Raw genomic sequence first — 25,409 nt, forward strand, 5'->3', positions numbered from 1 at the left:
TGCTTGACAGCTGCAGTTTAACTAGCAGCTTTCTAAGCAAGAGTTTAACTTGCATGAATGTTACAGAGGTCACAAAAATACAGGAGAAAGAAAAGCAGTGGTCAACTGGCCAATTGGTCAATACCACTCAAAATACTGAAACAACATCTTTACCTCCCAAAATGATGGATTTATGTCAGGTCTCAGACTCAAAGTGCAGCCAGTTTAGGCTGTCTGCGCCACCAAGCAATACAATAGGAACAAGTCTGTTAAACAAAACTAATGGAAGTTTAGACCCTCATGTCTACACTACATGTTTTGGGGAGGCCCACCCCACTAAAACAAATGCCAGTTTGTAGGTACAAGTGCATTTTTGAATATATTTTCATCCAAAAGGAATCGAGCTTATACAATGGAATAGCACAAACCAGTATGAAATAAACTTCCTAAGTGATGATGACTGTGAGACTTACTTCAAGAGCACACCCTTGATGCAAGTGAACACAGTAACATAGGGGAACACTTTATTAGCCTTGGGCCATTTCTCTAAGCTGCAGAATAATTATAAAATGGATGGCAAAACACCTAAGCTTACTTTATGCAGACCCAGCTCAAAAACAGCCTGAGCTACTAAGGCAAGTGCTACATAAACACGGCTATAATATTCCAGGTTCAACTTTGGCCCAGAAGGAATTCAGCTGCTTTCTGCACTGCACTTCTGACTTAAGTCCTGGTAGAACCAAGCGACACGCAGAGCAATCTGCATCAATTTCCTGAAACTCGGAGAGAGTACAGGGATAGATCCATAGGTTCTAAGGTCTGGTAAAATTCATTGAGACTGGTTAATCCTGTCATGGTGAGATCCCTACTGGGATGGAGCTCTGTCCACTAGGAACATGCTGGCTCTGATTTACAACTGAGCAAATGCAGACAGCTCACCTCAGGGCCGGAATCAAGTGTCTGAGTGCACACAGAACTCAAAACTACAATGAAACAAGGGTCACCACCACCCAGACACTGCTGCCCTGTTCTTCCTTATCATCTCTGACTCCTAGAAGTCCCAGTAAGAGGGGACTGAGATTATACTGGTCTGGCTGCACTGTTAGCACAGTAATTTCTTTTTCATCATAGTATTCTTTTAACCTTCTGTTTTACTGACCCTATTTTTTTAAAATAGAGGTGAAGAGATATGCCACAAGCAGAACATAAACTCAATAAAAATTTCTGGTAATGAACATATTTTAAATTAACAATTCCATCATCTAGTCAGGGCAGTGTCGTAATTCTGAGAGTGTTACAGGATTTATATTACTATCTCTGTTTACACATCAGAAACTTTATGTGCAAAAGTTTTATTTATTTAAAATCTTGCAAAAACATCTTAACCAATTTCAAAGTACTGAAGTTCCCCATGAACCAACCAGTTGCAATACTTACTACTGCTACACCAAACAAAGTTAAAACTGACTGCAAAACCCCTCAAGTCTTAATACACAAACAAACTTCACGTGTCTTAGGAATACATACATGAGGTGTCATAGCAACAGTGACAGTATGACTGATATAGTTTGATTTAATTTTATCTGATTTTAACTTCCTTTCAATATTTTCTCAAAACACTTCTTCTGCACACAAAATGTCTGTACCCTTAGTGTAGAATAAGTGGCACAGCTGTGCAGGCTGAAGAAAACATACACAGAAAACCCATGTGTTAAAGTCTGTTCTATCACACAGGTTTGTGTGTTGCTCTCCACACATTGGGTGGATGTTTAAGCCATTCCATTATAAAAACAATCTCAAAGTCTGTCACCCAACAAAGGTGCTGTTTATATTATTACTTGTCATCAAAAAAATCTCCCTATAAGAAAAATCTTCTATTCCAAGCCAACTGGTTTCCTCAGTGAAAATGACCACTTTCTCAGACCCCTACAGTTTTCTCCAAAATGGTCGGCAAGCGAAGCAAGATTTAAACGTTAAACACAACAGACATGGGGAGAGATAAAATATATTATAGATTTCCTAAGCTAAGAACAAAAATACTAGTATTTGCTCTAACTTGTTTTTCAGAGGTGATCTAGAAAGAGTTTAGTAATTGCTGTGGAATAGCTGCATCCCACACTGTTATTATGAAGCAGCACAAAGAGCAACGTGTTTACCCCAACCAAAGCCTCAGTCCAAAAGCCCTTTAAGTACGGGTCTATTAAGTATGCCATCAGAACTTTAAGATGCTTGATTTAATTCCGAATTCTGTGCCTCTGCACCCATATAAAGCCCTGGTTAGTGAAGTAAGTGACTTTCCATTCTAACTTGGCTATTGACTCTTCCCAAAACAGAAACATGGCTGTGGCATTACAACACTTACATGAATGAGCACTCAGAGGCAGAGAAACAAGCAAACACAAAGCACTATGATCAATGCCACTCCTTCACAGGGAAAGTAAGAAACTCTCCTATTCTTCCTTTTAATTCGTTCTGAACTCACTCCACAAATGCTGATGCAATACCTGAAGTAATGCTTTCCTGCCACACACAAAAAAAGGACTAAAATTCAGTGTGTGTACATTTTAGTCTCAAAGGGCTAAGAAATATAAAACTTTTGAGAGCTAACTTTCTCAAACGCCGTTAACGACCTAAAAAAAGACACAACAAAACCATCAGCTGTGTTCAGGATATTCCCTGTGTTGAAACAAAAAACTCTCCTTCAAGCAGACAAAGGTCTTTTTCTTCAACGGAAAAAGACATCATGAGAAAAGCATGCCGTGTGCCCATCACAACGGCTCCTGACACGGATGAATCACTCTTGATTATTTTACCTACGATCTGGTAACACGTGTTTTAAAATGACCACGCCAATCCACACTACGGACAATAACTTCCTTGTCGCAATATATCGCGTTTCCTAGTGTGATCGGTTTCGCCGACGAGCAAAAGTAAAAATCCCACCCACAGTCCAAGGCGGCCGGGCCCGGGGAGCAGCGTCGGGCGCCAGCAAAGCTCCGCGCAGGTCTCGGTGCCGGCCGTGCGATGGGCTCCCCTCGCCTCCCGCGGGGCCGCTCCCGAACCTCCGCCGGGGCCGGCGGAATGGAGACCCACGCGTCCCAGCGGGAGAGGAAGCGAACGGGCCTCGCGAGCACCGCCCCGAGGCCGCTCGCCCGTTCCACGCCCCGTCCAGGCCCGAGCCGCCTCCCCAGCGAGCGCCCGCCGCGGCCCAGCGGCCTCGGCCCGGTCCCGGCCGCGCCTCCGCCCAGCGGGCGGCCGAGGCGCCAGTGCCGCGCCTCCTCCCTCCCTGCCTCCCCGTTTCCCCCGCAGTCCCTCGGTTCTCACCCTCGGCTGCGGAGCGGGGCGGGGATGGCGCGGGGAAGGCGCTGGGCCGGCTGAGGCCCCGCTAGGCCGCGAACACACCGCGCCGAGCCGCTGCCGCCGCGCCGCGCGGGGTCATGTGAGCCGCCTCTTCCGCCAGCGGCCCGGCGTGCACCGCGCCGTGCCACCACAGAGGCGGCTGCGCCAGAGCGCCCCCCCCGCGCGCAGGCAGTACCGCGGCCGACCAGAGAGCGGCGGCGGCGGCCGACGGGCCGGGGCGGCCAAGGGGCGTGCACGCTGCCGCCATCTTTGGTGCGGGGGCGGCGCGGGGCCGTGACCCGGTCCGGAGTTCCGCCGTGTCGAGGTCAAGTGTCGCCGGTCGGGGCTAGGGCGGGCTGACGGCCCTGGAAAGCCCCGGGCAAGTGTCCGGCTGTGGGTGGCACGGAGCCTTGCCCGTCTGTCAGCCTTCATGGCCCCCTCAGCCAGGCACTCTGGCCAGACTGAGCTGCGAGCCGCCCGTGACGGTGGTCGGGACGGGCTGTACCGCAGGCAGAGAGTCCCCTCCCGCATTGTTTGGGATGCAGCCCAGGATACAACTGACTTTCATGGAAGGTTCCGTGTGCTGTAAAAAACCTAAGGATTTACACAGCGAATAGAGTTTTGTCTTAGGCAGCTGTGTGCTCATCAGAAAGATGTCACTGTGCTCTTGGGCCTAGCCATGGTCTACAACTGGTATTCTCTGACCTACTTTCAGCATTTAAACTACATTAAGAGACAATTTTCAACATGACATGCAAGACAGTAATTGGTGTAGTTACGCCACTGGTGGCAAGGAGTTGCAAGTGGAAAGAGGAAGTGAGTAGGAATGAGAGGAACATGATCTTACAGATTATTATGAGGTAGACCACAAAATGAACACGTGCATAAATCTGTTTAAAAAATGTTGGATTAGCTAAGGAAAATAATGTGTTGTTCTTTCTGTTGTTTAAAGAAAAGTGTTCAAAAGACAAGAGTCCAATGACAAAATCTCCACCTGTAGAATGACTTCTTCAGTACAAAGCAGATTAAAACTATCTGGCTGATGTCATACGGGCTACTGAACAGCCAACAACTGCGTTGGAACTAAGGTCCTGTTCATCACCTTGCTTTACCTGATGTGTAAGGTAAATATTTTAGCAATAAGAGATTTAAGAAATATTTCAAGTTTGAATGTAATTTTTTTCTCCCACCAGAAACAGCATTTTTACTTTCTGTTAATTACAGCTTATTCTAAAGAGGTGGCGTATCTCCCTCAAACTAACAGATATTTAGTAACTACGTTACTGACCACTGTTAATATTTAAAATAATTTATTAGCATACCTAAGAAAACCAAGGAAAAGAGAAAGGGCATAACAACCATTTTCAGAGTCTTCTCTGTGTTGTTTTCTCAGACAACAACACCTCAGCTTAAAAAAGAAATGTGAATCCTAAACTGATTTGTACTTCTGTAATAACTTTTACTTAACAGGAAACATTGCAAAGGCTTTGCTTATGTAGAGGTTCATCTTTTTTTTAGCCAAAGAAATAGGCTATTTTGCATTTATTCTTCTTGCACAAATCAACTGTAGCCTTCTGTATCTTTCTTAATCAAGGAAGAACAGCAGCAGAAGCATCCAGTGAATGTAGCTACTTTCCTGTCTTTACTCTTTCTGCTATGGGAATTTAGAATTACCCACCCCTAGTGCCTGTATTATCTTCCTGCCTTTCAGTTATGCAATTGAGATCCCTTTTCCAGATCCTGATCACAGTTCACATTCTTCAGGTCTCACTGCAAACTCCAGGATTTTGTGCTCAAGCCAGTCATGAAGATTGCAGTACATGGCTTTTAATATTAAGGTTAAAATTAAGAGGTGCTCTTTTTTTCTGCTAATTATCTTGTATTTCAAGCATGAGAAATCATTCCAAAAATGTTAGGCAGCACCTCAGGGTACAGGGGTCACATTGTTTCTAGACTATGCATTCTAAACATTTTATATGCATTTTTTTCTTCCCTTCCTCATGTCCTTTAATTGCTCCCTCCGTCACATTACCAGTCTAAATAGAGGCACTTAGAGGAAAATCCCTTAGATGCCAGCCTCATTGATCTCATTCCTTGGCTCCTCTGAATAGCATTGTGAGATTTAAAAGTTTCTACCTCATATGTATTAGTTATATTCATTATTCAGGATTTTTTCAGTCTGAAGACATTTGGTTCACCAAAGCTTTATTCTTACCTAGATGTCAGTCTATTTTGTTAATCTCTTAAATTATCTTTTATGCAAAATACCGAGTGAAAATACATTATCGTAACAGCATGAAAGAGAACAAGGAAGAGAGTTACTGTGCCAGTCTTCAGTCATTCATCATCACTAAGCTGCATAAAAGAAATAAATAAATCATGTATATGCCTACACAAATATATATATAGTACAATCTAGTATAATAGAAGTACTTCAGCAATGCACTTTACTTCTGAGAGGGCCTCATTCACTCCTTGTGTTAGAAAATTCATTGATGCCTCATTTTTGCAGTAATTGGGCCAGTTGACTCAGTTTTGTGAAATGATGATACTTCAAAGGTAAACTTGCAATCAGTGCCTTCTACATGGATATCCAATTTTGTAGTTCAGCTCCCTTTTGAAACTGTCTAAAACTGAAGCAGGGACACCTTGTAGCTGTTAGTGCTTATCAACATGCAATGTCCACTGAAGGAAAACAGTGCATGTCCCTCCTCTGGTGAAGTAACCACTAGCATTTGATCCAAACATCCAGCTGAAAACTCTTGTTACTTTAGAAGAGAAATTGCCTGTGCACTGGCTATGCTACAACAAAAATATTTTTGCATATTATCTAAATCAGCCAATGCAAAGTAACTCGCTATTTTCCTGTAGCACCCCATGAGCCAACATGGGGTTGGAGCCACTACTGGCCAAGGTCCTTCCTCACCGAGTGGTTTCTTTGACCGTCTCTGTTTGGCGCTCAGCTCCGATTCCCATTGCTCCGGTTTGTGACAGTGAATCTGCCATTTCCTGGCAGGTGTGTGCCTCTATTTTGGATCTGCAGTCTCTTTCAGCTATGTAAATGATGGCTGTTTACCCATAGGCTGAAGCTACAGTAGTGAAAGAAACCCCAAAAGCTGCAACGACAGTGACCAGTGGCTCTCCTTGTCGAGACTTCATTTAAACCCATGAGTGGCAGATGAGATTTGGGCGCCAAGTGCTCCCTTCTCAGGTGGACACCGTGATCCGTTCATTTGCCAGATCCGGAGGCCTGGGAGCAGCCGCTTCGTCGTTCTCCAGGCGGTGGGAGGAAAGACCTTCGCTACGAATTTCATCCCTTTAAAACCTGCTGGGGGCTGTTTGCACTCCTCCGGCGCAGCTCCCTGGGGAACCCAGGCAGGTGTGAGACAGTATAAAGAGGGGAGCAGAAAACCTCCGCGTCACCGCAAGGGCCGCGGCACCGCGCCTGCCCGCCACGGCCACGGGCCCCGCGCGTCCCGGCCGGCGCGGCGAGTCCGGGGCGGTGCAGCCCCCGGACTACAGCTCCCGGCGTGCCCGCGCCGCCCCGCCTTCTGCTCGCCGCCTTCCCGTCTCCGCGGTGAGAAAATAACCCCGAAGTTCCCCGCGATCAGCTGATCCCGGCTGACAACGAGGGGAGCGGGCGGAGGGGGCGCGGGTCCTGGTCGGCCCTGCCCTGCTCAGTTCCCCCGGGCGCCCCGACTGCATGGTCGACCCCTGGGGAAGGAGAACCGGGAGATCCCCCCCGGGAGCAGAGGGGACGGGGGGGAGGAGGAAGCCGCGGCCGGGACCCGAGTCCTTAGTCACCGGGTGCCGGCGGGAGGAAGGGGAAGAAAGGTGGCCGCCGGCTTGTAAACAATAGCCCGGCTCGCGGCGCCCCGTGCCGCGCCGCCTTTGTTCCCGGTCCCACCGCGGCTCCCGCCCGCTGCCGCTGCTCGGCGGGAGAAACCCGGGGGCTTCCCCCTTCCCGGGCGGCCGCGCGGCGCCGGGCGCAGCCCCAGGTAGGTCTGGGCGCGGGGGGAGGCGCCGGCCGGCACCGCCGTTACGTAACCGCAGGCGGGTGGCGGGGTCCGCCTGCAGCCCCCGCGGACGGACGAGCCACAAGTGCGGCCGCTCGCGGGCCAGCGCCCGCCCGGGGCCGCGGGACCGGCCGGGAGAGGAGGCGCCGAGGGTCATCCCGGAGCGAGAGGGGCTCCGCGCTGGCTGGGAGCAGGGGAGGCGGCCCGGAGGCAGCGGCCGAGACAAAGGCGGCGGCGGCGGCGGGGTGTGCAGGCTGCCCTCGGCGGGCGCTGGTCTCAGGGCTGTGCTCTGGCAACTTGGGGCGCAGAGGGAGAGGGAAAAAAATCCGTAGTCTGTCAGCAAGACCGCGGAAGCGATCGTCTTCTAGTGTTACTAGAAGGAGCGCACAAAGAGAGCGGATTTTTGTTTATCTGGCGAAGCACATCAGGAAATTCCCAGCAAATAAATACTGTGAACTCTCTGAAGGAGGAGCTTAGCTGTGGAGTGAAAGCAGAGAATTTTCTAGTCTTGACACGGTCCTTTTGTGTGTGTACGTATATATGCATTTGTGCATTTCTGATGCCTTTTTTGTCTCTGTGTCACCAGCTTCTCCGTTCTCAGCTTCAGGGAAATACTTGCTGCATCTGTTGAAGTACACCAGGCTGGGTTTTTTTCTTGCCACTGACAGTACGTTAAACAGCTAAGTAGAGAAAAAATGTATACCAGCATTTGCGTATTACAATAATACATGAAACCAGCCACGTTGTCTAAGTTTATTTTGGAGAAAGAAAACTTCATTAGCACTTAACACCACTCTTCCTGCAAGGCAGGTCAGTGTATGAATCTTACAGAACCATATACTCATTATATAAAATTTAGTACAGACAGCATTCCTCTTGTGTTTCTTTGTTTTGTGGAAATAGTAAATTTGGAACTGACTTTTACACATATCATTGTTTGGAACAGAAACAGGAGGGAAAAACATTGCTTTAAAGAAACCTGAAGATGAGTGCCCACACACAAACTGTGGAGAAAGGACAGAACACGACACTGCTGTGCCAGGAAAGCTATGTTTGCAGTGGGACAGATGAAGCAATCTTTGAGTGTGATGAGTGCAGGAGCCTGCAGTGCCAGCGTTGTGAAGAAGAGCTGCATCAGCCAGAAAGGTTGCGGAACCATGAACGGACCCGTATAAAACCCGGCCATGTCCCGTACTGTGACTCCTGCAAAGGTGCCAATGGGAACATAATGCATGCCAGTATGATGGGCTCGAGGCAGATAGCAGCAGTCAGGTGCCAGGTGTGCAAAATCAACCTCTGTGTGGAGTGTCAGAAGAGAACACATGCAGGGGGAAACAGAAGGAAGCACCCTGTCACCGTATACCATGCTGGCAAAGCCCAAGAACAAGAAGAGGAGGAGGGGATGGATGAGGAGACCAAGAGAAGGAAGATGACAGAGAAAGTTGTGAGTTTCCTCTTGGTGGATGAAACTGAGGAGATTCAGGTAAGAACTGTTGTAGTTTGTTGTGAACAGGCAAGATGATTTAGTTTCTTTCTTAGTCTAACAGGCTGCTGTGGTGTATGGTTAATACTTGAAGTGTAATTGGCAGCAACAGTAATAAAATGATGGCCAGGTAAGGTACGAGTGCCACTGAGCATCTTGGGCTAAAAAGACACAGTGCCTGCGAATGGCCTTGCTCATGAGTTCCTCAAAAGGTCAAGTTTATTAAAACCCTATGTGTGGCAAGAGCCTCCTCTAAGAGGCTTGGTAAGCAAAGCTGGTGAAAGAATTGACTCTGTGCTGAGACACACACAACTAAGATAAGAGCTGTCTGTGCAGGATGCTGATCGTTCCTGAACAAAATTGAATACATTGTATTTCAGTAGGTGTCCTGTAAATGGGAGTGTTGACAGACAATTTCCTGCTGTATGGCTAGGAGAGGGCACTGTACCAAGTAGTGATAATGCAAGACTGCAGCCCATTGCTACCATTTATCACCAATAAATCCATCAGATTTTTAGCCTTAGAACAAAATAGAAATAAGTGTTCCATACAAGTCCTACAGACACCGTTGGTAAGCTATATTGCTTGTCACAAATATTATTACATATTAGCCTTTTGTTGAAAGAGGGGGAAGTTGCCATTGGGGTAGGTCTGCTGATAAAAATGATAGGAACTAGTTGAGTAGGAGCAGCCTCCCAGGAGGTGCTATTTTAGAAAATCTAGCATTCAATATACGCAGTTATAGAACTCTCCTGTTAGCCCTTATATTTGGGAAGCATTTTAGAAGGCAAAATGTATGAAAGCCACAGAGCAGATTAATTACACAACTAAAAATTGAACTTTGTTTTCTGACTTTCAGTTTGCATTCCCTATGTTAAACCTCATTCAGGAGCCACTGAAAGAAAATGGAGATTCAGTATCAGGTTGCTCTAATTTAGCATACTCATGCTACCATCGTTAAAAAGAATTGTGATTATATTCTTACTCTTGATAGTTATTTGTATCCATCATAGTAACAGTTGATGTGCCTGTCAGGCACCCTGAGGAAACCTGACTTAAGTATCTCATATCTATTCTATACTATAGAAGTGTGTGTACATACATATATATGTATGTACACAGTAATTATACAATAATATAGAATAGTTGCTAGATACTTGGGTCATATTTTTGCCAATTCAGGTGTACCAATTGCTAAACTGTCATGGCTTTTGAAAGGGAAAGGGAGGAAAGGATGACAGTCCTTATGGTGCACTGACATAGAACACACAGTATGCCAGAGAGCAGTGACTGTAAACTGAGTGCCTGAGTTTCAGGTCTGTAGCAATCTCGAGTTTGTATGCCTCCAAGCCCTAAGCATGCACTTATTTCCTTGTAATGTGTGACAGATGCAACTATTAATTTAAGATACAGACTTTTCAATAATCCTCCTCTGGCCACTAGAGCAAGCTCTGAAATGCCTTGGAACAGGGCTGCAAAGCTGCTCACAAACTGTGTCTGTGTGTGGTTGTACTGGTTTAAGTTATATTTATACTCATGAATCTGTAAGCCTTATTGAGGTAGACCTTTGGCTGCCTCCCGCAAGCAAGTGCATTTGCTATTTAAATGTCATGGGCAATAAAGCCAACTTCCTTATTGGGATAGCAGTGGTCCTTTATCAGATCGTAGCAATTTGGTGAGAGCAGGGTTAGGTTGAAAAAGCTCTCCAAAAATGATCTTATTTCAGTATCAAGATGTTGAATCAGAGCTCTTCCATCTGGAGTCATCCTCTCTTCCTCACAGCTGAATACGTGTGTGACATCTCACAGCCAGTATCAAAGCAGTTTGAGAGATTTCAATTAAATTATTTTCTGACAGCTGGAATTTAAAGAGTACTTGCTATTATAGTGATAATTCTGCTACTGAGCATAAGGACCTTTGTTTAGAAAGGCCTGTCAGATGCCACAGCAAATGTCTTCAGAGCTAAGTAGTCATCTTTACTCTTGGGAATAAGAGGAGGAGAAACTAATTTAGCTATAGGAAAGTGATCATCAGTCTCTTATTTTGTGCTTGTCATTACTTGGGGAGAAATCATTAAAATGTTCTTTATTTAAACCAATTTTTTGTCCAAAAATGCCAAAATATTAGTAACTTGAAATATGGAGGTTCAGAGTTTGAGAGTGTGTGGCTTTTTAAGCTTGAGCAGACAGCTTAAGAATTTAACAGAATTATGTAGTTCCACTGTCTTTAACTGTTAGAGACCTTTGGAACTCGAAAGTTGTTGCATTGGTTGGGAAATAAGAGAGGAAACTGCTGATTTGCTATCAGTGGTAGATTCTGCCTTAGCAATGTTAAAAGCTACAAGATTACAGATGGTAAAAGCTCCATCACCGTTACACCACCGCCGCCCTCCCAAATTAGATGGAACTAGTTAACACTGCTGGGGCAGCAGATGATGGATTGAGATAATCACTCATGTATATTTGTTTACAAACATCTAACTTGAACACAGGGCTAAAAGGTTTGGTTTTTAGTTTCCTTTGGAACCTGGAGTTATTAAGCTCAAGTGGTTATGTTTCATCTAGCTGCTCCTGTTGGCTTCTTGGAGGTGGTAGCTCTAAAACTGAAGAATATTTATAGTGTGTAAGCAAATGACTGATCTAGTTCTAGATCCAGAAACAATGTGGATTAACCCATAAGGAGCTGTGCCTGAGCAAATTGGTTCAGGGGAGAAGTGGAAATTCTCAGTTTGGGCTCAGCACTACACAGATACAGCTATGATAATTCTGACGTCTGCATAATTGTCTTTGTGCCATGTTGCACAGATGTGCTGGCCTGCTCAAAGCTTTTTGTGCTTTGCAGGCAAAACATAAGCTCAGAAAGCTGAGGACTTCCTGTGCTTATTCAAATCCATATAGACAGAAAATGTTTCATTTTAAACCACTGCTTGTTTTTAGAACACTAATGGTGGCTAAAGTTTGTATCTGTGAAATACAAGCTTCTCTGTTCATCATAAGAGCACTGTATCTGAGCACCACAAAAAGAGGCTGACTATCTCATGTTAAAAAAAATGTTGTTAAAGGTTAAATCCAAGTTTGTACAAGTCTGTGGAAGAACAGGGAGGGAGGTTGTTCCTCATGGAGCCCAGCCCCAGCTATCTCACCACACAGCACAATGCTTTGCAACTCTTGTGAGTTAGTCCCCAGGCATCCTGACCTACATGATGAATTTTTTCTTCCTTCTTCCAGGACTTGTTGTTCCTCATAAGACCTCACTGACTTCTATTAGAAAACAAAACTTATTGATGCTTTATAAACTGGCATCACCTGCAGTTTAGACCCCGTTCTAGGCTGTCTTTCTCAAGCTCAGTTATGCAGTTTCTCTTTACACAGTGTTAAACTTTTGGCCTTATCTGTTGCATATCTAAAGCTGAGGCTTCAATCAAATTGTTCTTGATAACTGCTACATCTGTTTGTTAATTGGTCCTGAGATAGTCTATCTTCCTGGCTCATCTGAGAATGATATTGTGGGGATTCCTTCCTCAGTCAATTGCTTTGGTCATGTCAGTCTTTACATCTCCCACTCATGCTGCTCTCTTTACGTCTTCCACATCTCCTCTTTGCCTTGTTAGACTCAAACTATGTGCCTTCTTTTATTAGATGTATATGTCCCTCAACTGAATCTCCTGATCTGCTCTGCCAAGATGTCAGCTTTCCTTTCTTATCTCTAACTTGCTGGATTCTCAAACAAGCATCATTGTGTTGTCACTAGTGCTGCCCCTTGCACACAAGAGGCACTTCACATAAGAAGTCAGAGTCGATTAATTGGGTTTTTTAAACTGGTATTTGTGTATCTATTAAGAAAAACAGAGTGTAACACAGCAATAAAAACATGACTCAGGCTGTGATACTTGTTTCAAATCCTGGGGCTCTCTTACTGTCCCATGAACTCTTCCACTCACCTGGATCTCTCTTTGTCGCTTGTACTTATATTTATGCAATTCTGGAACAGTTTCCATTTTTGCTTTGTCTTTATATAACATGCTTGCAAAAAAGCTCTTTACCATAAAGCAGAATTATACGTCTGTTGTACAATAAACTCTTATTTTGTACTGCTTTTGAAGCAGGGCTGAATGCTTAACAATGCATAACAACATTTTATCTTGGGGAACAGATGTTGGGAGCTCTTACCACACGATCAGAACTTCGCTGTAGTGTCACTAATGGCTTCTATGATAGCACTTTGTCCAAAGCCTTAATTGAGGACTCAGCACATATGCTTAATAGAAGTAGAAAAAGTCTTTAATTGACACCAGAAGATAGAGGATATGCTTGGTTATTAATAATCTGCCTTAGAGTTTGCTCATCTTTGACCAGAAACTAGCTCTGTCACAAGAAGTTACCCAATCTGTGAATTGCAAACAAAAATAAAAGATACTGACTTTGTAGTCTGACTTACTAAGGAGTCTAGAAGAGAAGAAAAATTTTCCTCTATCTAGTCACAAAAATAATTTCCCCAGCTGTGTAATTTTATGAGGGAAAAAGAGCATACATTTATTGCTATGTCTCCCCTGAGATACCCATACGAGTTCCCTTTCTTCAGTTTGCAGGGTCTTCTTGTTGTGCCAATAGATATCTCAACTTCCTAAATATAGCCCCATTCCTTGAGGTTTTTCTATTCCTTCTAGCAGGTCTACACACCTAAAGAAGTAAGGGCTTCCCCTCAGCAAATATAAGCAGCAGCTATGTAATGCTTTGCAGTCAGTTAAGATAAGGCAAAAGGGCCCATAGCCCTTATTTAAATGCAGACCATTTCGTACAATCATCAAATAACCTGTCACTAACAGCATAATAGTCCATGTGTCCTCCTCTGTCCCCTCCTGTTAAAAAGTTACACATACATAGTGATGACTCTGCAGGGTTGCTAGCTGCTTTGCTTTTCTCACTCCTGCTGTAAACCTGATGGAAGTACTGTGATTTTTCCTTATTATCTACTGAATTGAGCCTGGATAAAGCCTAGGGACTTTAGAGAGTGTGGAGTCTCTAGAAATACTTTCTTGTCAAGTACTCTTTGTCCATTAATGGGAGCTAATGTATATGTTTTTTTATGAAAGAAGGTCATGATCTCTTAAGTCTGACTTGCATTTGTCTAGCAAATAGTGCTAGTTCCTCTGACACTCTTGCTTCATTTGCTGTTGGGGGAATGTGTTTTTGATGGGGTATTTTTTTGTGCTTTTTACATTCAGCTGTCAATTTCTGGGAAATTTAGTCCATATCCTATAAAATAAGGAGTCACAGCTGGTATATTTGCCACGGATATAAAGAAGGAAGAAAAGATATTGAAGGATCTGAATTATTTAGACTGGTGTGATCTGTTGGATCAGGATATGTAATTTCTGCCCCTTGATACTGTTGATGTGCTATAGATGAGTTTTCCTCCTCTTTGTGCTTTAGAGAAGTTTTCTTGCCAAAGTATTTTGGGGAGTTTACTGTCCTACACTCTAGGAATTTTTCTCTTATTACTTTGTAATTTATCAGTATTACTTCTATCTCAGTCTGTTACCAGTTGACCTAAATTTAAGTGCACTGTTTTTCTGTCTTTGGAATAAAGTAGTAGAGAAACTACTCAGCAATTGCTGGTTAAGAGTGTTCCTTTTTCCACTGGACATATACCAGTTTTTGGAAGACTATTTTTAGAAGGTAGGAGAGAGAGCCATCCATTTAACAAACACAGCTCCTTTGATAGTCTCAGGCTAACTCTTAGCTAATTTTAACATAGCCACTTAAAAATAGTGCTTTTCCCTGGAACCAGTCTTGTACCTTCTTCATGATGCAGTACTCTTGGGCATTAATTAAAGTCAAATACTTTGCTTCTTTCCCGTCTCTTTTGTCTGCTATATGAGTGCTGATGTGGAAGGAAGAGTCAGTTGACACTGACTTAGGTGAGAGAGCCTGCAAGCCACTCTGGAATTTCCCACACTTTTCATTCAACAAGTTCCTGAACTTAGTTCAGTTTCTGAGGTAAATAGTCTTGATGGGGAAAATGGGGTGTTTTAGTGTTTCCCCTGCTGTACCCCTCTTTGCACTTTTCCCATTAATCCTTTTGGATGCTGCCAGTAGGAATGGGATGTGAGTGCTTTGGGGTACTTCAAGAAAGTAAAATCAGCTTGCTGTCTTGTAGCCTTTCTGTCCTTTCCATTGCTTTCACTTTCTCTTTTCTGCAGTGATCACTGGGAGGCAGCTGTCACTGCAGTACACACTTCTGGCCTTTTTACCTGGCTTGTTAATGCTTTGCTGTAGGATCACATAAAGGCAGAAGACTGAGTCCTTTGGCCTGCCTGGTTCAAACACCCTGAAATTGGGAAAATAACCAGACTAACTGTTTTCTAGGAAGAATGCAACTGTTACACAAGTAAGTTTGTAAATGCCCCTCTTAACAAGGACATTGGTGTAAGTGGTGTTCACACAGGTAATTGAGTTACTCTTAGGAGTATTTAGGAAGACAGCATGAACTCACTTGTTGAGTTGATGTCGCCTGGGCAAGTCTCTTCACGTGGACGTGGTCTCTACTGCTAGAACTGTGACTTTGGGGTGGTAATTGGTAGCTCTGTGGCCAAATTAACATCTACAGGAACTTGAAAGACATTTAGTATACAAACCCATTATTTCTGCATCATTGTTTCATGTTCTCCTTTAGAGTTAGATGGTACTATTATGTTAGTGTTATTTTTGCAGGGGTTGCATTCACCTCAAAGTCTTTATTAGTCTTTAGTCCTTGAAAAAGTACTTTTTCAGCAAGCAAACAGTTTAGTGGATTTTGTAGTCTTTTTTCTGCTTTGAGAAGTTTGATATAACTTAGCTGTCGTCTACTAGGTTAACTTACCTGGTAATAGCAATATTTCAGTCAATATTGCCTCTTGGGTTAGGGAGGAGTCCATTCAAACTGGGTTACCTCCAATCTTCTTGATTTTTTTCCACCACTGTCTTTAAAACATTTAAAATAGGATCTCTTTGGGTAGGGTTGTTAAGCAGGACTTAACTCTTCTGTCTTTGCCTCTCTCAGAGTTCTATTATAATGGACATGGGCCTCACACATGGGCAGCCTCTGCCCTTCATTGCAGGGACCTGTAAGTCCTGTTGAAACTCATGCCTTTAAGCTCCATACAAACCCATGAAGATATTGAACTTGAATTCCTATGCCAGCACTGTGGGAAGGAACAGGATAATTTTGGTCTGAAAAATATATTCAGTTCAGGGACAGCATTGTCCTTGGACATGTATGTGGCTGGTAACAATTCTCAACAGAACCCATAGGTGGTACTGCAGTGAAGACAAATAAACAAGAAAAAACCCTTCAGGTTAGAAAACACCTCTAATACAAATGCTTTCATCTGCTTGAGCCAGACCTGCACCCATATGGGGAGTAAGATCAAAGTGTGAGAATCTAGCCTTACATCCCTGTAGCATGTCTGTCCCCTGTTTTATTTTGTCCTCTCTCCATCTGGTGTTGGGTCCTTCAGTTTGGGCTTGAGGCTCTGTAGGACTCCAAGCCTGAAAATACTGATATCCACTGTCAGCTTGGCTGAAGGCTAGGAGATCACTGAGGACAGTTGTGATTAATGTGTTTAAGTGTTCACTGGATCAGTGATTAATAAGTGATAAGTGATTAATAACTTACTCTTGAATACCAGATTGGAACTTCTGGTATGACATACACAATTCTCTAAACTAATCTGTTGGCACAGCCCTTTGCAGAAACTTTCTCAGGCTACTGTAAAACATTTACATAGTAAAAAGTAACTCTTTGACCAGTAGAATTAAAGAAGTCTAATTTCTGGGATGTCTTCTCATTATCCAGTGCTTGTCCACACTTTCTGCCTTTTGAGTAAGCAGCAGTATGTGTGCTGTCATGGCCCAGCCAGCATGCTTACTGCCTAGCACGTGTGGGCATGACTGCTCCTCTTACTGCTGTGTCTTGGAGGTGGCAGGGGGTACACATGAGACATGCTCTTTCCTCAGTAACGTTATTGGAGTCTTTCTTTTTTGCTCTGATGTCCCTTTTCATCATGCTTTTAGGAAATTTGTCTTTTAGAGGCACTTATTTCGGTATCAAATTGGAGTTACTAAATTATGAATTTTAAGTTATTTGTGGAAGACTTGACTAACGGCATAAATTATATTTTCCATGGAAAGTCATACAGAAGAAAAGGTATAGGAGGCAACCTAAGGTAGAAAACTAGAGAAGCTTGGACTTAAAAGTCAGCTTTGATTCTTCTTGAGCACCTGCTTATGGTCAAAATCTCTTGTTTGGAGGACTCTGAAAATCAGAGGAAGTAATGAGCTCCTGAGGTCACTTTCAACCTGAATTAGCCTAAGATCTTTGAGGAAACAGGATTTGAATTACTGTGGTTTAGGGACTGTCTCACAGCTCTGTTGATGTTGTGGGTTTCATAGCAGAAAGTTTCTCTTCCTCAGAGGGAACCATCTTTTTTGTCACTTGATAACAAGAGATACTTGTGGATATCAACAAAAATTTCTTCTGGGGCAAAAGTAGGAAATTTCCAGTTGCATTTTTAACAGCCTGTTGCACTTGAGTTGCTGGGTTAAGCCAGTTACGCTTCCCCGCGTTTGTGCGCTGCCTTTTCAGGAGTGATTGTGAGGTGCCCTGCAGAGATGTGAGTTTTGGTGGCGGCACTTTACTGTGATGGAGCATATTCTTCTCAGGTTAGTCTTACTGGCTGTAGTTAAAGGAAGAAATCTGCTTTATAGATTTCTCTCTTATTTTCAATGTACATTGAAATTGTGATTTAATGTTCTTTTTAGAAGAGAATCTCTTAAGAGCTATAACAAAAGTATAAATGAGTTTCAGGTACTAGAAATGGCAAAATCAAGAAGGAGCTGAAGAGATATGACTCATGTCTTGCTTTAGACATAAAGTTTTCATCCTTAATTTACTTTGGTGTGCAACATAAGGAAGGTTTTGTATTTACCCTCTACTGTGAACCTTGGAGATGTGGAGCTCTTGGGCAACATAGAAGTGGACACTGTTATGGAAATGTGAGCCCTTTGCATGTGCAACACAAGGTGGTACCATACCAGTTTGTTTTAGAGATGAGAAGCAAAACAAAGAAGTGGGGATTACTGCTTTGATACTACACCCACTCTGACTTCAAATGTCTTAAAGGAACTTGCTCAAGGGAAGTAAATTGGACTACTGATATGGGGGTTGTTGTGGATGGTTCTTTGAGAGTATCATTCCTGTACTCAGCATTGGTTTAAGTCAACTAGTGCCCAAGAGCAAGGAGCAGCCAGTGATGTACAAGCATATTCAACTTCAAAGGGAAGGGCTTCTTTTGGTCATTTTGGCTTGGTTTTGGTTTTGTTACTTCTCCTCCCACATGGAATTTATTGTAAGGAAGTTGCAGGATCCAAAATTATGACTGGATTCTAAAAGGGAGGATAGTCTACTGGTTCTCTACCAACCGTGAGCATCTAGATGCAACCACTGCTCAAGAAGTTCTTGGTCATCTGACTTCTGAGCACTGGTAAAGTGTGCTAGGAAATATTTACTCACTTAATGTCTTAAGCTCTTCCTCATTCATTACCAAGTCCTGTGAGACATAAGCATTGGACTAGCAAGACTTTGGAGCATTCTTGTGCTCCTGGGTAACTTGTTTGTTCGAATCACTCCTGAGTTCTGTCTTGAAAGGAGGTTTGCAAAGAGCCTAGAAGGGGATAACTTAGAAGGCCATAACTTTGGGTATGTGATTTGATATTCAGTGTAACTTTGAGTTCACTCCTGTCTCTTAACAGTGGGAATATATCTCAGAGTTACCCTTATTCCTGTTGTCCCTCCTGTCCTTTGTGTCTCCTGACATTACTGACTCAGCCCATTCAACAAACTCCCAAACTGCTACCAAAGTAATAACTGGTGCTGGCTGAAAGATCTTAGCCATTAGCTATCCTGCCAATACTTAAGCAGTTGTTAGAAAACTGATATTTTTTTGTGTTGTCCGGGGAGTACATAACTATTGACTCTAGCAAAAAGGACCTGTCACCTTTTTGGTGAGAAGTTTGGTTTAAAACCAAAACATTTTTGAAGAATACATTATCATATTCCTTTTTGCTTATGTACATGTAACATTTTTATATTGTAAAATATGTGAATGTTTTTAGGAGCTATTCCATGAACCAAGAACTTCCTTTCTTCCACAGAGACATCTTAAGAGACACTGAGCAAAACTGCATCCATCATCTCAGCTACCTTTCTGATGATAAGCTAATAATCACAGCTACCAAGAAAGCAGACTCTTTCTTGTGCACCTGTAATTTCAGTGTATCTTTATGTCCCCCCACTGACACCAGGAAAGATTCTCTTGAGAGCATTTTGATGTCTCTTGTTTCCTGTTTTCTTCTACACTGTAAGGCTGCCTTGAACAGTTTGAGTCTGTGAGATGCTACTGCAAGCCCACAGGTTTTCTTTGTGAATGCTGTTCCCAACCACAGTCTGGCACACTGGCTATTTTTTATGGTTTTGGCACCCTGGCTGATTTTTATTTTCCTTCAAAGTCTAGGTGCTGTTGATAGGTGTGACCAGAGCAAATGGGGCTGATTGAGCCTTGAACTAATTTGCTGATGTACAAATAAGCTTGTTCAAAGAAACTATTTATTACCTCATTGCCTCTCTGGTTCATAGACTGTGAGATCTTCCAACTGTACTCGCTAAGAGCTTCCAGAAGTTAAGTGGCAGGTGAGAGGGGATGGAAGCCCTGCTCTTTCCAGTTGATGGGGATTCCTTGAAGAGGGAATTGATATGAAGAAAGTGAATTTAATCTTTCTCAAAAAGTGTGTTTGTCATATTCTTCCCTGTCATATAATATATAGGCAAAACCTGTTGGAAGACAAAAAAATGAGAGCTAAACAAATGAATGAAGCATGAAACCTCTGAAAGCCAAGGACAAGATAAGGACAGGCTCTTGTACAGAGCCCTAGCCCATTTCATTGCTTGTTTATCTGCTCCTGTTGTTCCAGTATCTGAAGAGAAAATGCCCTGTTCTTTAGCCCAGACAGCATGATCCTTGACACTTAAACTAGGTAAAGCCAAAGGGAAGTTACCTGCACTTCTTTTTGGTTTTGTATGTGTGTTTTCTTTTGTTTTATTTTTTAATTAAAGTACAATGCAGTAAATTATGAAAGGGATCATTGAGGTAGTTGTGGCACTTCTGTGAGAGCCAGTTTGACCTGTTTCAAGTACCTGACTGCAGTGTACAGTTTTGCTGCTTTTTCTCTGCTCTCACTTTCCAGCTGAAGGATTGATCAGCTGCAGAGCAGTGGGAATAGGACAGTCTGTGTCTGAGAACCCCCGGCTGTGGACAGGTGCAGCACAAATGCATGGCAGAGATTTTTGTACCTAAACAGGTACTCAGCCTCTGTGGATGAGGCAAGTTAAAGTGGTAAAAGCAATCCCCTCTTTCACTCCTGCATTTGCATGCTTGCCAGGAGACCAGTGCTACTGAGAAAGTCTGCCATGCTCCAGGTAGCTGTTCTGACAGACTTGGAAGTAAGTGTTGTGTTCCCTTGTCTGAAAGGGCTGTCTCTGAGAATGGGGTGATGTACTAGAGAGTTGACTACATACATAATCACAGTGAGGCATCACTTCCAAAACAGCTACATGATGAAACAACATAAATCCCATCAATGTGTACAGTTTACAAAACTGCATTTTAGTATTTTGCTTTGTACTTCTTGGTGCTTCAGAAACTTATGATGAAATCTGAAGAGGAGGTAATCACTCTTTTTAATCTTATGAATTCTGACACCAGCTGTGTTTTCAGTATTGTCTATTCCAATTACATAGTTATAATATTTTTCTCTTTTTGTTTTGGAAGGTAAGGAATGAGGAAGACTTTATTAAGAAACTGGACTGCAGTCCTGACCAGCACCTAAAGGTGGTGTCCATCTTTGGGAACACAGGGGATGGCAAGTCTCACACCCTTAACCACACTTTCTTCTATGGCCGGGAAGTGTTCAAGACGTCTCCTGCGCAGGAGTCTTGCACAGTTGGAGTCTGGGCAGCCTATGACCCTGTCCGCAGAGTGGTGGTCATTGATACAGAGGGCCTGCTGGGGGCCACTGTCAACCTGAGCCAGAGAACACGGCTGCTGCTGAAGGTCCTGGCCATCTCTGACCTTGTCATCTACCGTACTCGTGCTGACAGGCTCCACAACGACCTCTTCAAATTCCTTGGTGATGCCTCGGAGGCTTATTTAAAACACTTCACCAAGGAGCTAAAAGCTACCACAGCCCGCTGTGGCCTAGATGTTCCTCTGTCAACTTTGGGTCCAGGTGTCATCATCTTTCATGAGACTGTGTACACCAAGCTACTGGGCTCTGGTGAGTAGGCAATTCCAATTACAACGTGCTGAATACTGTCTGTAAACGATCAGGTTGCACTGAATATTCAGCACTCTTTACTACCATGTAGAAATGTGATTTGGGTTTTGCTCTCACTGGTTTCGGTCTGGGAACCAGGCTGTGGAACTAGAAGAGCATTCCCTCTTCCAAATCAGCTAGAATAATCCTCTTAGCCAGCTGAACATCAGCACTGAATAGTAATGAGTTGTGCCAGCCACAGGAGGGGTCATCATGCAATTTCATAAGTGTGGGTGATACGACAGATGAAGGTGAAAACTAATGTGGTGAGTTGACCCAGGCTGGATGCCAGGCACCCACTGAAGCTTCTCTGTCACTGCCCTCCACAACTGGACAGGAGAGAGAAAATATAATGAAAAGTTAATCAATTGAGATAAGGTCTGGGAGAGATCACTCATCAAATACCATCATGGGGAAAACTGACTTGACTTGGGGATATTAATTGAATTTATTACTGACAAAATCAGAGTAGGGTAATGAGAAGTAAAATAAATCTTAAAACCAGCTTTCCCTCATCCCACCCTCCTTCCCAGCTCTACCTCCTCCCCTGCCAGCCATGCAAGAAGACAGGAAATGGAATTATGGCCAGTTCATCACACATTGCTCCTGCTGCTGCTCAGGGAGAGGAGTCCTTCCCCTGCTCCATGTGGGATCCCTCCCATGGGAGACAGTTCTCCATGAACTTCTCTAACATGAGTCTGTCCCATGGGCAGCAGTGGCTGAGGCTCAGTCCTGCTGTTTGTGAATATCTAGGAGCCATCTCTTGTGTAATAAACACCTCAGCAGTCCTGGCTGACCCACATTCTCATTTTGGCTTTTCTAAACAGTGAGGTTTTAAACTAGTAGAAGAACTTGAAATTCTTTCTCATTATTATTGGAGTAACTTCTTAATAACTTTTAACTTACCTATAAGGCAGATCCTTTCCTTATGTACCAATTTGCTGATTAGCAATTCAGCCTTTCTTGAAGTTGTTGACATTTTCTGTTTAATCAGTTCAGCCTTTAGTGACCCATGAGGACACTTTGCACCTGTATGCAAAGTCAGGGTCACAAAAAAGATATTTTTTTATGGTCAGTTCTGATCACAGTAGGAATAGGAAAGAAGCCTCTTAGCATATATGGATATGCAGAAAGCTGTAACCATCTGTCTCAATGGATAATTGAAGTGTGTTTGTGTAGTTTTAGGACAGGGAAGATGGGGCCTGCCTTATTCTGAAATGTACAGCAGGTATTTGGAAGCAAAGAGGAGAATGTGTTTGGCTCTGTGGAGTCTGACCTGATGTGGCCCATTCTGAAGTGCTTTGCCATGTACAAGTTGTTGATAAAGGCTTGGTCTTCCTTGCTACAGGATTGGCATGGAGAACAGGCAGCCCATGTAAGGTTAATGTCCTCCACTTATCAGGTGCTAGAATAGCTGTACCAAGTTATGGTCTGGTGAGAAGAACTAACAAATGTGCTGACATTGTGTTTCCTTGTATTATGTCCTAACTTGCTCCTTAATCTGGATATCTGTGTTTCAAAATTGAGATGTGTCTGGTTTTTCCTGAGAAACTCGGTCTTAGAATTTAAAGCTGTATATCACAAAACAGAGACTGCTTTTGGAAAGTTTCTTTTCCTTGTTTTAAAATATAATGATAACTGCATTCCAGATGTATTGGAAGATTTAATTAAGAAAACTAGGTCTATATTGCATATGAAAGTACTAGGCAATTGAAGTATTGTTTTAAGCAATCAGTTGTATATGAACTTGCTGGTACTCTTATATATAGATCATCCTTCTGAGGTTCCTGAGAAGCTCATTCAGGATCGCTTTCGGAAGCTAAGCTGTTTTCCTGAGGCTTTCAGCTCAATTCACTACAAGGGAACAAGAACATACAATCCTCCAACAGATTTCTCTGGGCTTAGGCGAGCTGTGGAGCAGCAGCTGGAGAACAATACTACTCGGTCACCTAGACAGCCTGGGGTTATCTACAAAGCACTAAAAGTAAGTGAAGAAGAGTTTGTCACAGTGTTTATTTGTACCACTGTTGCTGTTAACTCAGCTGTGGCTCAGAAAGGCAGAGCACCTGAAACAGTGATGCAGACTTGCATGCAAGTCTTCCATGAGAATGATAATTCTCCCTCAGCCAGGGAGGCTGAGTAGTTTTGTTTTGTTTTTTTTTTACTTCAAAACAAACACTTCAGTAAAGACTGTGGAAGAAAAATTAAAGAGCCAAACTGAGCAAGATCATAAATGGGAGCTGGGAAGAAAAAAGCAACTGATGCTGTGAGTGACAAGCACTTAATGACAGTAGTTGACAAAGAGAGACCTTCAAAGGGTTTTTTTTATAAAATTCTTAAAGTTGGCCTCAGCACAAGAGGAGGAAATGCAAGAGACTTGGGGAGAGTTAATAGCTGGCAAAACCTAGTGCTGAGTAGTATAACCCAAGGTCTAGAAGGCAAAAAGGAGTTGTGCTGGTAGCTAGGGAACAGGATGGGATAAAGCCAAATGATGTATTATTTTAGAGCAAGTGATTTTCTTAGACGGTTTACTTTGCTAGCATGTCAGAGGGATTTTTGGGTCTTTAAATTTGCAGTCTTTCCTACAAGTTTCCACATACCACTGCCTGATTAACATCATATTTTCTTTGGCCTGAAGAGCGTAGTTGTAATTGGGGAGGGGCAGGCAGAGCCAGGGCATATCTGCAGAAGGGGATAGTGTTAGCAGTCTTTTCTGGTGTTAGTCACAGCTGTTGGAACAGATAATTCTGGCTGCTCTGTGTTAGTGGTAGCTGAAGCACAGAGGGAAGTGTCAGGGTGGCAGGTACTCAGTTCTTTGCATTTGGGAGCAGATAGGCAGCAAGGGGAAAAACGGTTGGAATCATTAATTTTAGTTTAACTTCTAGGACATTATTGCATTAATCAAGTAGCCTGATTTCAGATATACTTAAATTAATGACCAGTAAAGTGTTTGCTGTGTTCAAGTCACTACTGACTACAAATTAACTTCTTTTACTTCACTTGCTGTGGACACAAGACTTTCTAGAGATTTCTCTCCACTTCCTCTACCTTTTGAGTTCACTCAAAAGTATCAGTATCAGTCAAGCTTAAAAGAGAATGTAAAGCAAATTTCCTTGAAATTACGTGAAATAAAATGTTTTAATAGCATACTTATCTGAGGGAAGCTGTGGTGAGAGAGGTACACACACAATTCTGTGTGTATGTGCAATCAACCCTTGTTAGACAGCAAAGATACACCCACTCCACCTACCTCAACCCTGTGAGGGGAGGGGGTAGAAGAGAGAGGCAGGCAGCCACAATATAAACCTCAGCTGTAGGAAGAGTTTCAGCTAGATCTCATGCCTTCAGAGATCTCCATCAAGATGAACTGTAACCATTTGCTTTGTTCCAGTGCTTTTTTTTTTTTCCCCTAAACATAACACCTGAAAGAACCGAAAAAGTTAAGTGTGCCAAGACTAAGGACTGATTTAATCTGAGAATGGATGTTCCTAGGAAAGGGTACAAATCCCTTTGTCTCAGTTTTGCCATTTCACCAGAAAAGAGCAGTTGTTCGGGTGGCTGCAGGAAAGCTCAGGGCAGCGCTGTCTGAGCCAAGAGGCAAGAAATGTGTTCTCCTGAGCTATGAGAAATGATCCTGTGAGTTTCTTCTCAGAGGTTTTCAGAATGCAAAGCCCATTTAGCAAGAACCCTGCTATTTTGAGCATGGATTGGATGCACAGAGGTGGATGCAATTTTCTACCACCTATTTCTACTATAAAAATCAAACTAGGAACAGGAGGAGAGGCGAGCAGAGAAAAAGACTATCTTACAAGTATTCAAGTCACTTCCATACAAGTGCAAGATCGCATTCTTGGTTTGTTTCCAATCCTTGTTTTGTTTTCCAGGCTAGTAAGACACATTTGTTAGCTGTGTACTCTCTCTGCCTTCCCTTCCAGTAGAGAAATCCATGCTTTTTCTTGCAAAAGGTCTCCATTGCCCTTAATCTCTTTCCAGTTCATTCCTTTTTTGTTTGACAGGCTCTAAGTGACCGGTTCAGTGGGGAGATCCCTGATGATCAGATGGCTCACAGCTCTTTCTTTCCAGATGAATATTTCACGTGCTCCTCTGTGTGCCTCAGCTGTGGGTAAGTAGATGAGAAATGCTTCTTCATCCTCTTAAAGCATAGTGCTGCCCCCAACCTGT

General features: G+C 43.3%; 2 protein-coding genes across 3 annotated transcripts in view; one reads left to right on the forward strand and one right to left on the reverse strand.

Annotated features, from left to right (window-relative positions):
- RBM25 (RNA binding motif protein 25) overlaps positions 1-3,384 on the reverse strand; it is a 33,284-nt gene extending 29,900 nt beyond the window's left edge. For both annotated transcript variants that reach the window (XM_054275267.1, XM_054275266.1), the window contains exon 1: positions 3,304-3,384. The gene's annotated coding sequence lies outside the window, so the exon portion shown is untranslated. The remainder of the gene's footprint in view (positions 1-3,303) is intronic.
- A 3,532-nt stretch (positions 3,385-6,916) lies between these two features.
- ZFYVE1 (zinc finger FYVE-type containing 1) overlaps positions 6,917-25,409 on the forward strand; it is a 28,142-nt gene continuing 9,649 nt past the window's right edge. Inside the window, exons 1-6 of the mRNA XM_054275886.1 lie at positions 6,917-7,316; positions 7,921-8,144; positions 8,281-8,817; positions 20,684-21,188; positions 22,997-23,211; positions 25,244-25,350. Of these exons, the coding sequence (XP_054131861.1) occupies positions 8,320-8,817; positions 20,684-21,188; positions 22,997-23,211; positions 25,244-25,350 (1,325 nt within the window). The 5' untranslated portion in view covers positions 6,917-7,316; positions 7,921-8,144; positions 8,281-8,319. The remainder of the gene's footprint in view (positions 7,317-7,920; positions 8,145-8,280; positions 8,818-20,683; positions 21,189-22,996; positions 23,212-25,243; positions 25,351-25,409) is intronic.

The sequence above is a fragment of the Melozone crissalis genome, unplaced genomic scaffold, assembly GCF_028551555.1.
Source record: "Melozone crissalis strain CALT ecotype California unplaced genomic scaffold, PUWL_Pcris_2 ptg000018l_1, whole genome shotgun sequence".
In the NCBI taxonomy this organism is placed as follows: Eukaryota; Metazoa; Chordata; class Aves; order Passeriformes; family Passerellidae; genus Melozone; species Melozone crissalis.